The 11,767-nt window shown below is 51.0% G+C and overlaps 2 protein-coding genes across 2 annotated transcripts; one reads left to right on the top strand and one right to left on the bottom strand.

The window, feature by feature from the left end:
- Positions 1-3,044: 3,044 nt before the first annotated feature.
- NCLIV_006595 (uncharacterized protein) lies at positions 3,045-3,510 on the top strand (the record flags this gene model as incomplete). Its single annotated transcript, XM_003880170.1, has 2 exons — positions 3,045-3,197; positions 3,421-3,510. The coding sequence occupies 2 exons, from the start codon at positions 3,045-3,047 to the stop codon at positions 3,508-3,510; spliced, it is 243 nt and encodes an 80-aa protein (XP_003880219.1).
- Positions 3,511-7,161: 3,651 nt separating this feature from the next.
- On the bottom strand, positions 7,162-11,420 carry NCLIV_006590 (coiled-coil domain-containing protein 38,related; the record flags this gene model as incomplete). Its single annotated transcript, XM_003880169.1, has 8 exons — positions 7,162-7,457; positions 8,202-8,300; positions 8,419-8,554; positions 8,988-9,112; positions 9,746-9,938; positions 10,535-10,693; positions 10,977-11,113; positions 11,396-11,420. The coding sequence occupies 8 exons, from the start codon at positions 11,418-11,420 to the stop codon at positions 7,162-7,164; spliced, it is 1,170 nt and encodes a 389-aa protein (XP_003880218.1).
- Between the last annotated feature and the right edge of the window lie 347 nt (positions 11,421-11,767).

Raw genomic sequence — 11,767 nt, 5'->3', positions numbered from 1 at the left:
AACAGTGTGGCACGCGGGGAAACACATTATACAGGAAGCCGCGCCCGCTAGCCAGCTACGTGCTGCAAACATGGCCCCTCGGACCCGGTACGCGTACGTGTTCAGGGTTCCGCCTATCGGCAATTACTTTGCAACACACTCTGATGGCCCTAGGCAGTCGTGACTGAGTTTCCGTGAGAACCAGCAAGACTGCTGCAGAGGAAGAAGTCTTCTGGAAAGTGCTGCCTACCAGAAAGGGCAGTGCCACATGTTAGAGTTTAGAACTGATCTTCCGTCCCCTTACAACGCACAGAGCGTGCTGACTGTGATGCTTGCCAACAAATTTGGAGTCCTCCGTTTTTCGAGAGCTCCTGCTGCCGGAAGGCTCGCTAGTTGGGTTGAAGGGACGCTGGATAACCGGAGCGAACGCAACTTTGCAGAAACGAGACAGGCGTCGACATGCCCCGGTATCACAGAGGAGACACGTGCATTGAGCAGTAGTGCCCTGTGGCAATGCCTCTACTTCCTTCGATCCAGCCACAGCACAGCCGTATGCAGTTTCAGGCGCAGAGTGTTTTAGTTCACTTGATTGGCACACAGCGGATTCTGTCAGGGAGAAGGGTGGAAATGCTCACCGAGAAATAGGGTCTAGTCAACACTGCATTGAGTGCTGGCGTCTGGCCTAACTAAAGTACTGTTCTCGTTTAGATCTAACATCCTGGATAGGATGTGTCGAGGCGCGACCTCCAGGTCTTACGCGTGTCTCCAGAGAAGGGACGCTGTTGTTGGCTGATTTGCCAACCATTACCAAGTGCAGTGACACTGTCACCTCCATAGAGTGATAAACTGTTTGTTAAGTAGAACGGATTTTGACACAGCGTGATTGTCGGTACTAGACTGGCGCAAAGGGAATGCCAGGAATAAACTAGTAAGTGTAGGCCAGCTAGACGGAAGATGCCCCCCGTTTGTCGCGTGTGCGTGTCACCTTTTCTCAGCGCCAGACGACAGCGTCAGCCGAGCTATTGCATACATCTGTAACCAGAATGCATGTTCTCTCTATACGAAACAATTCTCGCGCGTCGCTCGAGCACAGGGGAAAATTGCCTTTCCGATTCTGACAGAGTCCCTCTCCTCATTACGCGCCTTGTGGCATCTTCTCAATATCGTAGCACACCTCTTGACAATTCGATTCTCTCCCTGGTATTGTGAAAACTGGCATCGAGAAGCTCCCACTCTTACAGGTGGCTTCCTGGACGGCAAACTCTCTGGGCTAGACACGATGGGGTAATATCAAATGCACTATGAACCATGAAGCGCGTTGGCTATCACTTGTGTTTGGTGCCCCGGAAAAATGTGTATCATATTCGTACAGATTGTATACGTGTTGGTTTTTCACATGTACGCTGGATATCGCTAAGCTTAATGCACTTAACATGATGGTCATGAAAAGCACAATTAGAACTTGGATCCGGTAAATAAAAACATGTGTTGCTTCCGGACAACGCTTTCAAACAACAAGTGGACATGCAGCGTTGGTCGAGCGGACTGTACCTGAGCCCGTCATCATTGAAAAGCGATTGCATGCAAGTCGCAGTTACGTCCCAAGGGACAGTTCGACAACTACAAATGAAGAATGTTGGAACATCTACAGTCCTCTTCTTTAGGGGGAAAAAGACCTACTGCTTTTTTCCGAGGAGACTAGAACTGGAAAGGCAATGCATCTCTGCAGCTGGGGCTGGTACCGGAGGAGCGTTTCTTCAGCTGGGACTCGTCGGCAAAAAAATGAATTGTCTATCTCGTATGTGATACTGCTCCGACCAGAAAAACCACGAGGTATTAGCTATTGCACCTTCAGACGGTAAGGAGCAGGGAGACGTCCAAGAGGCAAGGCGCCACTGTTGTACTTTTGTCTAGGTTTCCTAGCCAGTGATCTCGAGGAAAACATTTCATGGCCAGTCGCAAGACGCCACGTTTAGACTGCTCGTACACCCTTTCTCGACAACAGAACGGTCAGGAGCAGCAGAGGTCACAGAATTCTATGATCATCCCTTTTCGGCGAAGTTAGTTCCAAGCAACACGTTTCTCGTAGGGCGGAAGCCTCATTAATATGGAAACGCTCCCCTCTAGTAGATGTTTGTCGGGATGGGGATATTGCGGTGAGCGGTGACCTTGTTTACTCTCTTTTCATCCTGATCACGTTCTTGTATTCCACAGCTCACGTGACCGAAACGGAAAGGGCTACAACGTTTCAGGGCACTTCACCAGCGTGGCAAGGAGCCGTGTTGAAGCCTCGACACCATGACAGAAGTAGACGGGGTTTTGTATCAATTGACCGAGACTCAGGTCAATACATTCAGAACGGCCTTCACCATGTTTGACAAGGATCAGGATGGGAAGATCAGCTTCTCGTGCGTAGAATTCACCGCGTGAATCCAAACGTTAACATCGAGTCCACGAGCATGGGTCCACCCTTATTCATCACCAACGCGGCACCAGTTGATGTCTATCGATTAGGGACGACACTCCATGAGAGTGGACATTTTTTTTGTTCCGTTTCGGAGAGCCTCCAGAGAAACCAGCACAATGGTAGGGTCACGAGCAGGTCAGCCACTGTTGTGACCGAGGAGAAACGCTGTAAGGATTCATGTGAACGGAACCTCAGCTATTAATATTGGATGTGATGCAACTGAGATGAGGTGACTAACCTGAGTTACCAATCGGAATGCATCTTGCGTATTTCCTTAAGTTACCGAAAATAGTAGTTTTACCCGGGACAACCTGCAGTTCCTTTGTATCTGACTGTAAGATTGTCGAGGAGCTCTCAGTTCACAACATGTCTCACGCTTGTTTTCGCCTGTGGCCGTAAAATCAGATGGGGTTGCAGGGACTCGTGTCGTACTGTGCCTTGCAGAGATTTCGGGAAAATTTTTCGTTCTGTAGGGCAGAACCCTTCAGAGGAGGCAATACGGCAGTTAATTCAAACCTATGATGAGAAGAAGGGAGAAGGGCAGTTCAGCTTCACGGAGTTTTTGAGGATCTGTGAGTCTCCTCATTTTCAAGATCCGATGAAGGAAGAAAAAGTTCTCGAGTCTTTCAGGGAATTCGACAGAGACGCAACAGGCACCATCACTTTACTGGAGCTCCGTTACATTCTACAGCAGCTGGGAGAACGTTTGTCCGATGAAGAGGCAGACGAGTTCATCGAATGGGCTCAGAAGGTAGGCATTCTGTCAAACCATTGCAAGAAGTATCGAACGCCCAATAGCCCAGTCAGGGTCTCAACTAGAACATGTGGTGTTGGAGTCGTTTTACACTTTCCACTGTCGGTTTCGTGTGGAGCATGCGCGGTAGCTTCAGCAAGCGCGTGAAAATATCCTTGGAATAGAAGTTTTATCGATACATCCCTCCTCAAGTCCCGTCTGTGATCGCCGCTGCACTCAGGCCCAGGACGTCTTAGTAGAGGATGGAGTACTTAACTACGAGCAGCTTACGAAGGAGCTGATGGACAAAGACCCTAATATCCTTTCGTAACTCTTTCCACTGTTGTCACTATCCTGAGACTCAAATCTGTAAGTGGGACCGTCTACATGGGATGCATGCGGTATGCCAGATGAAGCGTTTCAATCGCTTAACGTTGTCCTCCTGGCATTTACATGCCGCGAATGCGGCACTTGGGGAGTCTGCAACGACTTTATGAGCTATTGATGTTGAAGAAGGTCATATACGGACTTCATCATACCAACAGCTTGCCAGTGTGCAGAGACGGGTTTCTGTCGTGGAGGAGGCGAAACGCTTTAATGTGTGTCCTTCAGCAGCGTTTAGAATATCAGGCAGCTAACCTCTACACATGAGTTCCAGTGTTAGCAATGCCTCTGGAGTGTGCAGGGAACCCCATCCCTAGGAAATCTAGCTGCTTCGCCACAGAAAGCAAGGGCCTGCACATTCACTGCAAAGAAAGCTAAGAACCACACCGCTGAACATTCCAGTGCTCAAGCAGCATGCTCTCATGCGCGGTGTCCGAGGCTGCGCTAACTGCGCGGAGGAGCACTGCAAAATCGCTAGCCATATTGTTTGCCGGCATTTTTTGTTTTGAATTTATCCTGCACGTGAAGTGTGGTTCTCTGAGATATGTTTCACGTCCAGTCGGACCTTCTGCTTCCGTGCGGCGAGGTAATCGGTCACGTGGCTGACCGCAGTCTCTGGCGTCGAGCACCGACATGATTGTTCCGAGCTCGTTGTGGACATCGGCAGCAGCTGTTGTTGGCCGGCGTTTTATTCCTTTGGTTTTTGAACAGCAGCACCTCATCCATACGGCACCTAACAGCCGGTTTTCCCTCTCACTAACATCCACTCGGGTGCTTGGCGTGAAGTTACACCGGAACCAGCTGAGTTCGTCAAGTAGGGTGTGGCCCAAAAAAACGGGTAACAGTAGTACGAAATATCCGTATGAGCAGGCGGCCCCTCGGCCTGCGGATTACGGCGGTAAGGCCACGGACCGTTGCAGTCGAGGAATCAACAGAGCGACGACGAAGCCTTTAGGTGCCGGAAACGCCCCGTTGACGACGTTAAACGGCTCGTTAGTGAGGGACGAGCAGCAAACAGGGCCTGCTGGATTTTCTCCAACAAGTGTGACGGAACCAGAGCACGAAAGCAAAATGCAGGACGGCAAAAAAAGTGGCAGTTCGACTACGGAAGAGTCCGGGGCCGATAACCGACCTCAGAAGGAGGAACATGATCTTCCCGCCCAGTCTGAGGAGATGGAAAAGAATCCACAGCCGTCTACGTGTCCACCGTACATGTATCCCGCTGATCCCTGTTTACAGCCGGAACAGCCTCCGGAGCCGCCTCAAAAACGTAGAGCAAACTAACCAGCGGGGCACTGCGGAGCTGTAAGTCGGTCACCTGATGACGAAGGTTTCGTCTACTTGCTGGAGATGCAGCCGAGCGAAGGAATCAGAATTATAATTATCTCCTTATTCGTTTGGTTGCTGGCTCAGCAATCGGAGCCGAGCTGTAGTTGCCGGCGTCAAAGACTGCCGTCGTCCTCGCGATCTAGCGTAGAGCATACTAATGTGTTGCTGGCGTTGAAGTGACCACGGGAATCTGGAGAACAAATGCTTTTCCTCTATTCCGGTGCCGCGTTGTCTTCGTGTGAATGATGAAGGACCCGTGTTCAGGTGAAGTTGCTTTACGGGCCGGCTTCTGAGCCGTTGGAATGGGCTGCAACAGCGGTTTTGGGTAGATGCATGATGCTGAGGTCCCGGCCTGTGTCACAACTCGAATAGGGGTGGCGGCAACGGCGATGGTCGTAGAACCAAACTGATGCGTGCAGGCACTGTTGGACCGTCTGTCTTTCACTTGCCGTAGATCGAAATTGCAGCATTATCTGCTTTTCATGCTACGGGGTAACTCCTAAGCCCCGGCTTCGCGTATTTAGACTCACACTTCTTTCCAACCTAATACGACATCCGGTCACCCTGAGGCATGAAAGCTAGCAATATTAGAGCATGAAGCACTCAGTCTGAAACAACTCCCATCGCGAGGAATCCACGTACACCTCATCGAGTGGGAAGGCCGATTGTGGTCTGCAGTGTTGCCATCTACTTTCAGTCGTTTCTGCGTGACCGGCATCGTAGTTTCTCTCATCACCGTGGAACCGTTTGTTGTGCTTGTATCACTGATTCCTTGCTCTGAGTGATTCTGCCTTTTCTTTCGGCAGCTGAATCTGAGGCTGTAGAGGGGCTGCCGGTGCGTCTCCAATCTCCCCCTTTCATAGACGTAGTACATTTGAACTGGTAGAGTGACTTGTTGCTGGGATTGGTGGTGCCAGCACCAGAACCATACACGATTGTGATGTCAACATGAAGACTGACGACAGACGGTTTCACTAAAACAGCGGCTCAGCAAAAAAGCCTGCTCTCAAATCCACCACATGATCATCACAAACGGGTACTCCCCCACGTGAGGCGACATACCTCATGGAAGCAAACGGTTCGCAGGCGTCTTGGTCATCCAAGAGACAGACTTGCCGATAAACCCACCCAGACTCTCCTACCTTCGAATTTTAACCTCGGAACCCTGCAAATCTTCTCGTAAAGGATTCTTTTAACACTTTTAGAATCGGGACCACATTGTCGGTTTTTTGAATGCCTCATGTGAATACCTGCTGAGTAGTATAACCTAGCAGAAGAATAGTCGGTATTCCAGCTCTGCCTGTGAATCATCAGCAGTTGCCTGGGATGTCTGCGAATTCCAGAATGGCACCAAATGGAAAAGGAGGATGGCGTAGCGTGCCGGAGTAATAACGCTTCTAAGAAGATCGACAGTCCCGGGATGCATGCAGTCCCACGGCCACCCGTATGAGGGAGTCGTAAGAGAGGTGGTAGCACTAAATATGTTTACCACAGAGTGAGGAAACTTTCGCAGTGTGCTTTTCCCAGGTCATGGGGATACAGCGGCGCGCGCAAAGGTTCTTGTCCCGACGGAAGATTCCCGCGTGGCCCTATACATTCGGAAATCCCTTGTTTCTTTTTTGTCTTCTTCCGAAGGAACTGTTCATAGCGAGAGAGGGAGACCGGCTTCGAGACCTCAAGGGGTGAGTCAGCGCTGGACGTACCTCCTGCTGATGACGCACTGGCGCAGATCTAAACATGATCTGCTTTCCTAGTCGTTGCTGTGTGGGCTCCTGTGACCGCTTCAAGGAAGCCTGATGAGGAGACAGCACCGAGCACATACCTTGGTTTATGAAGAAGTGAGTCGCTTATCTCTTTAAAGGCAACATGCCAGTCCAAAATGAGCTAGCCTTGCATATCCCCACTGGAATTCGTTTGCCTCGGAAGTCACGGGGACCTCTTTCAGGCTTTGGCTCTAGAGACAGCGTGTAGCCCGAAACTGCAGAGGTGCCCTAGCGATTTGGGCGTGGCCAAGCTGCACTCAGCGAAGCTGTGAGCTGTCGATGGCTGCGTGTAGTGCCAAAGAGGCTCGAACGGCCTGGATGGTGGCAAGGAACGGTGCAGAGCATCACCTGCAGGCGTTCATCGTTCTTCTGGGATTGCTCGTCAAGTTTCTCTTGTCGCACGCGCTCCCTGCGTTCCTTTTCTTTTGTACGCTCCAATCTGGCAATGAGTTCGGGATTCTCAGCTGTCCAGCGCAATCCCACACGCAAACGCATTTTACTAACCTTCAGTCGTCATCAAAGGCCACATTCTGAGCGTTGTCCATGACAAAGAAATAGTGTGACATGCGTGACTCGACCGTCGCTTTTGTGCCTAGCTCAGCTGCTGGTCTGCCACAGCTTCTCAGGCTTCGGTGCGAACAGGCGCAATCTGTTGTAATCTCTTTGCTTTGCCGCCAGCTGGAACGCGGCACTAGGCGGACACGCATAGTCGAACCTTCATATCTATCCAAGATTGCTAGGTACTCTTCCATCTTCGTTTCGATCTGTTCGAGTTTGCGAATAGCATCATTGGCAGCGTCGCCTGAGAAGTAACACCAAATGCGATCCGAGGCCGTCGCGTCTGCTGTTGCGCAACTGTCTGGTGCGCTGTATTCTTTACAGGTGCTTGTAGACATGATCTTATAATGATGCTGGGATAGTTTTCAGGGGAAATTGCAGGTGGACCTCGGCATGTCCTGACACTCTTGTCCTCACCGAAGAGGGTTCCTGGGCGTGCATGATCGAGATCGTGGAGTTCGGAACTCGTAAACCCGCAAACGGAGATCACTATCGTGGCTGCGCGCTTACTGTACATGCCGCAACTGGCTAATGACCGGTTCATCCATGCGCCTCTAAGTTTAGCAGGTTATGGGTTTTTCGTTGCTGTTGCGCGGGCAAAGGAGTTTACTTGAATAACATTTACCGTTCTTCTCCGACGGAAAGATATCCCCAAGCAACTATGCTTCGCCGATCGGATGAAACACTTTAAGCATTCTACGCTCTAGAAGCAACGGATACAAACTGATCCGAGGACGGCACAGCGCCTGCTTTTGTTACATCTTTCTATGAGTTAACAGCGAGTTGTTGCTCAAAGGGTGACGAAGGAAGGTTCTGGCGTCGCGTGCCTCATCTCTACGAGGCGACTGACCTTCTCACTTGTCATACGAACAGCCCTGTCCAGTTAACTCATTCTTGTGTCCCTTTTGAATACAGCGCCTGGGCACCCCAGTCATCCACTACGCGCCAGCACCAAACAAGCAAATGACACACCGAAAGCTAACGTTACCTTCATAGCCACATATTGCATGGACCTCTCCGATCTTATTTGTGAGTTGCTGGAAAATCATCTTCTCTTCTCGTTCACTCTTCTTCTTCTGAAGTGTCGCTGCACACAGCGGAGGGGAGCACACTGACCGACACGGTCGGTTGATGAAGGCCCAGACCTGCACACCGTTTGAGGACCTGCCGCAAGAAGATGTCTTGTTCCCGCCCTCACCGCCCACTTTGCAGTTTGCCGCATATTTGCTGTTGTGTCTTGACTTGCTCTTGCAGCTGCCTGATTAGTGAGTCAAGGGCCTCGGTTCGTTTGTCCATTTGCTGTTTTGTCTCCTCAAACTTCCCGATAACGTCTTCTAAAGCCTATACGGGCCAACACAGCCAACCTAAGGGAGGACGACGGTCTGACTCCTTAATCGCCGACACAACCAAAAAAAAGCGAGCCGTTCCTGTGGAGTTCCTACTGGATCAATCCGAGCGGCGGCAAGCTTGCGACAATGCGTCTCACCGGAAAAGCTTGCTATGTACACGAATCTGGCTTCGTACACACAATCACCGATACTTTTGGCATGTTCACCAGCAAACGACCAGGTCTTCAGTGCCTTCACGATGCGCTGAGGTCAACACGCACCCTCGCCCGCTACCCCACGAGACAGGAGGCACGTTTCAGCTTTCGAGAGCCCCGGGCCCCAAACAGTGCTGCCAGTGGCTATCACGTGTGGCTTTCCGCACGTACTTACTCGGCGGTCGGTTGCCCAATGCATTCGCCTTGCCCCAACTGTGCTTCACTGCTTACGGCTTCGTTCTCTTGAGCATTCTGAATTAGAAACAGGTTCTGTTCTTCAAGTTGACGGAACAACTCCAGAAGCTGTTCAGGCTCCGTGAAGTACATTGGCAGCTCCTCGTCATCGTCCTCGCCGTCTGGGGAGTCCCAACGAAAGGGTCAGAGACAGCGTCTTAATTTACTTTGACACTGGGACTCAGTTTTCTGGTATCACGGATCAGATGCTTGGATTTGTTTCAAAGTGCTGTATGCTTCCGGCCGACTGCGCAAGTAGCAATCCCTCTCAGGACAACTACAGAAAGCCTCGCCAAAATCAGAAAGGATAAAATACCAGGCTTTTCCCGAACATCCATGATACGCGTGTGGCACGCGGAGTGCACGCTGTACTCACTCCGCTGCTTCGGCAATGCTTCGTTTTGCGACTGAGTTTCGTAGCGCTCACCTGTATAGGCGTTTTCGAAATCCGCCAATGTTTGCATCCGCCGTCGTAGCTGTTTCTTCCTTTTTTCGGCCTTCTCTTCGAGCTCATGCCTTGCTGCAGCACTCGGCGCCCACGCTGTCCACAATTCTGACATGACTCCCCCGCCCGTAGAATGGACCCTTGCTAGGTACGCAGGCGGTCTTATCATTTCACATCTATTTGTGCAAGCCTTCCTTTGGTTTGATTAACTTGTGCGTTTGCTCGAAAAACGCCTTTCTTCACCACTGCGCAGCTTTACGATCCCTGCAGCCGCTATGATCCTTTACATGTAGGAAGGACAGAGATTTACCTTCATCGAAAGGCTTGCCTGTTTTTCGTTTCTTCTCCTCCAGCTCACAGATCTTTTCGAATGTCTCAGAATCGATATCTTTCATGTCCTTTTGTACTCTCTCCTGCTGCAGCCTCAGTTGCTTCTCCGCCCACTCTTTTCTCTTCGTCGCGATGCGTTCTTTCCTTTTTTTCTCCTGTTCCTCCAGCCAGGCCTGCACACACGTCACCCCAAAGTCCATCGTTTCTGCGACACTCCTTTCCAACCGGTACAGCGACAACAGAGAATCTACTAGCAGAAGTGAAACGCACGCTTATCATGGTCTCCCTGGAGGAGGTTGTGACGCGGCGGCGGAATTACTGTTGACTTTATGCATTTCCAATTCTTGTGAACCGCAGCGGCTCTCACTTTTTCACCCACATGCGAACCACACAGCGTGCAAATCGTTGTTTAATATCTATGGTACATCCATAAGGAATCGTGTAGGCAGATAACCCGGCCATTCATACACAGGTGAACAGGTGCTCCTGCAACTACCATATTTCGAAGGCTCCGTCCACCTCGTCCACGCAGTTTCCTTTTATCACAATCACGTTTCTCAGTCGCGGCGGCATGCTCGACGAACAAAACACAGCGTCAGCTTGTATCTAAACTCGTTCGCCAGCGGCGAGCTCTCCAAAAACTTCAGTCACTTAATTGTTGACCACCTCAATCTGTAACTGCCTTTCGGAATGTGTCCTCGAACCTGGATATTCAAAGCGCGTTCGCGCCTATGATTTCCCATCTGAAAGTGCAGAGAAGTCAACTCACTGGCGGAGACAGCTTGTCCAAAAAGCTCTTATACATCTTTCCTTCCTGCACGATTTCTTCGTATTTGCTTATTCTTGCGTTGCAGGCACTGAGGCGCTCATGAAGCTCTTTGATGGTTTGCTGCTTTTCCATCTTGATGCGCCCCACTTCGTCTGCCTCCTTCGTGGGGTTTGAGTAACCAGGACATGGGCAAACGGAAAAAAAGTATCTGAACCTTTGCAGAGAGGTCCTCGGGTTGCTTCGTAAATACGCGAATTGATATCGTGGCAGGAATGCAGGTTAATCTTTCGTTGTCGCGCCGACTGTAGCGCGAACTTGGACTCACGCCGCAGTGGCGCATTCCCAACCGAAGAAGCTGCTGGTCCGTACGTCAGAGTGATTGGCGTGTTCGGGAAAATGAGGGACTGAACACGGAAACAAGAGTTCAGTTGACTGCACTAACCTTCATCGCCATATGTGCTCGCTGGTCTGTGGCCCGTAGAAACTCGTCGAACTTCTGCATTTCCTTTGTCAGCTGTTGATCTGCAAGTCGAAGGGCTTCTTCCTTCCGCGCCGCTTTACCATGCAACTTCAGAATCTCTGGTACAGAGAAGGAGCCAGGGCAAGTCCACAGGGACACTTGCTGTCGTTTCTGGACTGAATCTAATGTAGGAGCGCAATCGCGGAAGCATCGTCTTGCTCGAGGGGCACCGTTGGAGAGGCCAGCGAAATCGTTGATTGGACCACCGGGTTCCAGGCAGTATTTGAGAGCTCTCTAACCTCTCGATCTTGACACAATAGAGGCGCCGTCTGAGGGCGGAAAGCCAATCACTTCTGCGTCCTACCGCCATCCGCGATTCCAACTATACCCCTTTTACTCACCTGCTTTCCGTGTTTCAACCGCCATCTGCACCAGAAATATTTCTCGCTTCTTCTCTACACACGCGTGGGCGCTTTCCTTGTCACGTAGTACCTCTGGCTGTCTACTTCTGCTTTTCACACGCCTGCTGGGACCTTGTTTACAACGCCCGTTTGCTGCCGAGAAGGCACGCTGGCCTGCTACTGTCGGACCTGGCGCTCTCCGGGCTTGGCGGCCGTGTAGCCTGCATGTGAGAGAGAGCCCTCGAGAAACATCGCCGAACACACTATCACATGGACCTTGGGCAAGAAGTTGGCACAGTGCAGGTCTACCTTGATGCCTACTTGGAATGCCTTTTTGCCAGAACAAACGGGCCGTTACCCATGAGATTGTCG

Source organism: Neospora caninum, chromosome II (assembly GCF_000208865.1).
Source record: "Neospora caninum Liverpool complete genome, chromosome II".
Lineage (NCBI taxonomy): Eukaryota > Apicomplexa > Conoidasida > Eucoccidiorida > Sarcocystidae > Neospora > Neospora caninum.
The sequence above is the reverse complement of the archived record's forward strand: the minus strand, read 5'-3'. Positions and strand labels throughout refer to the sequence as shown.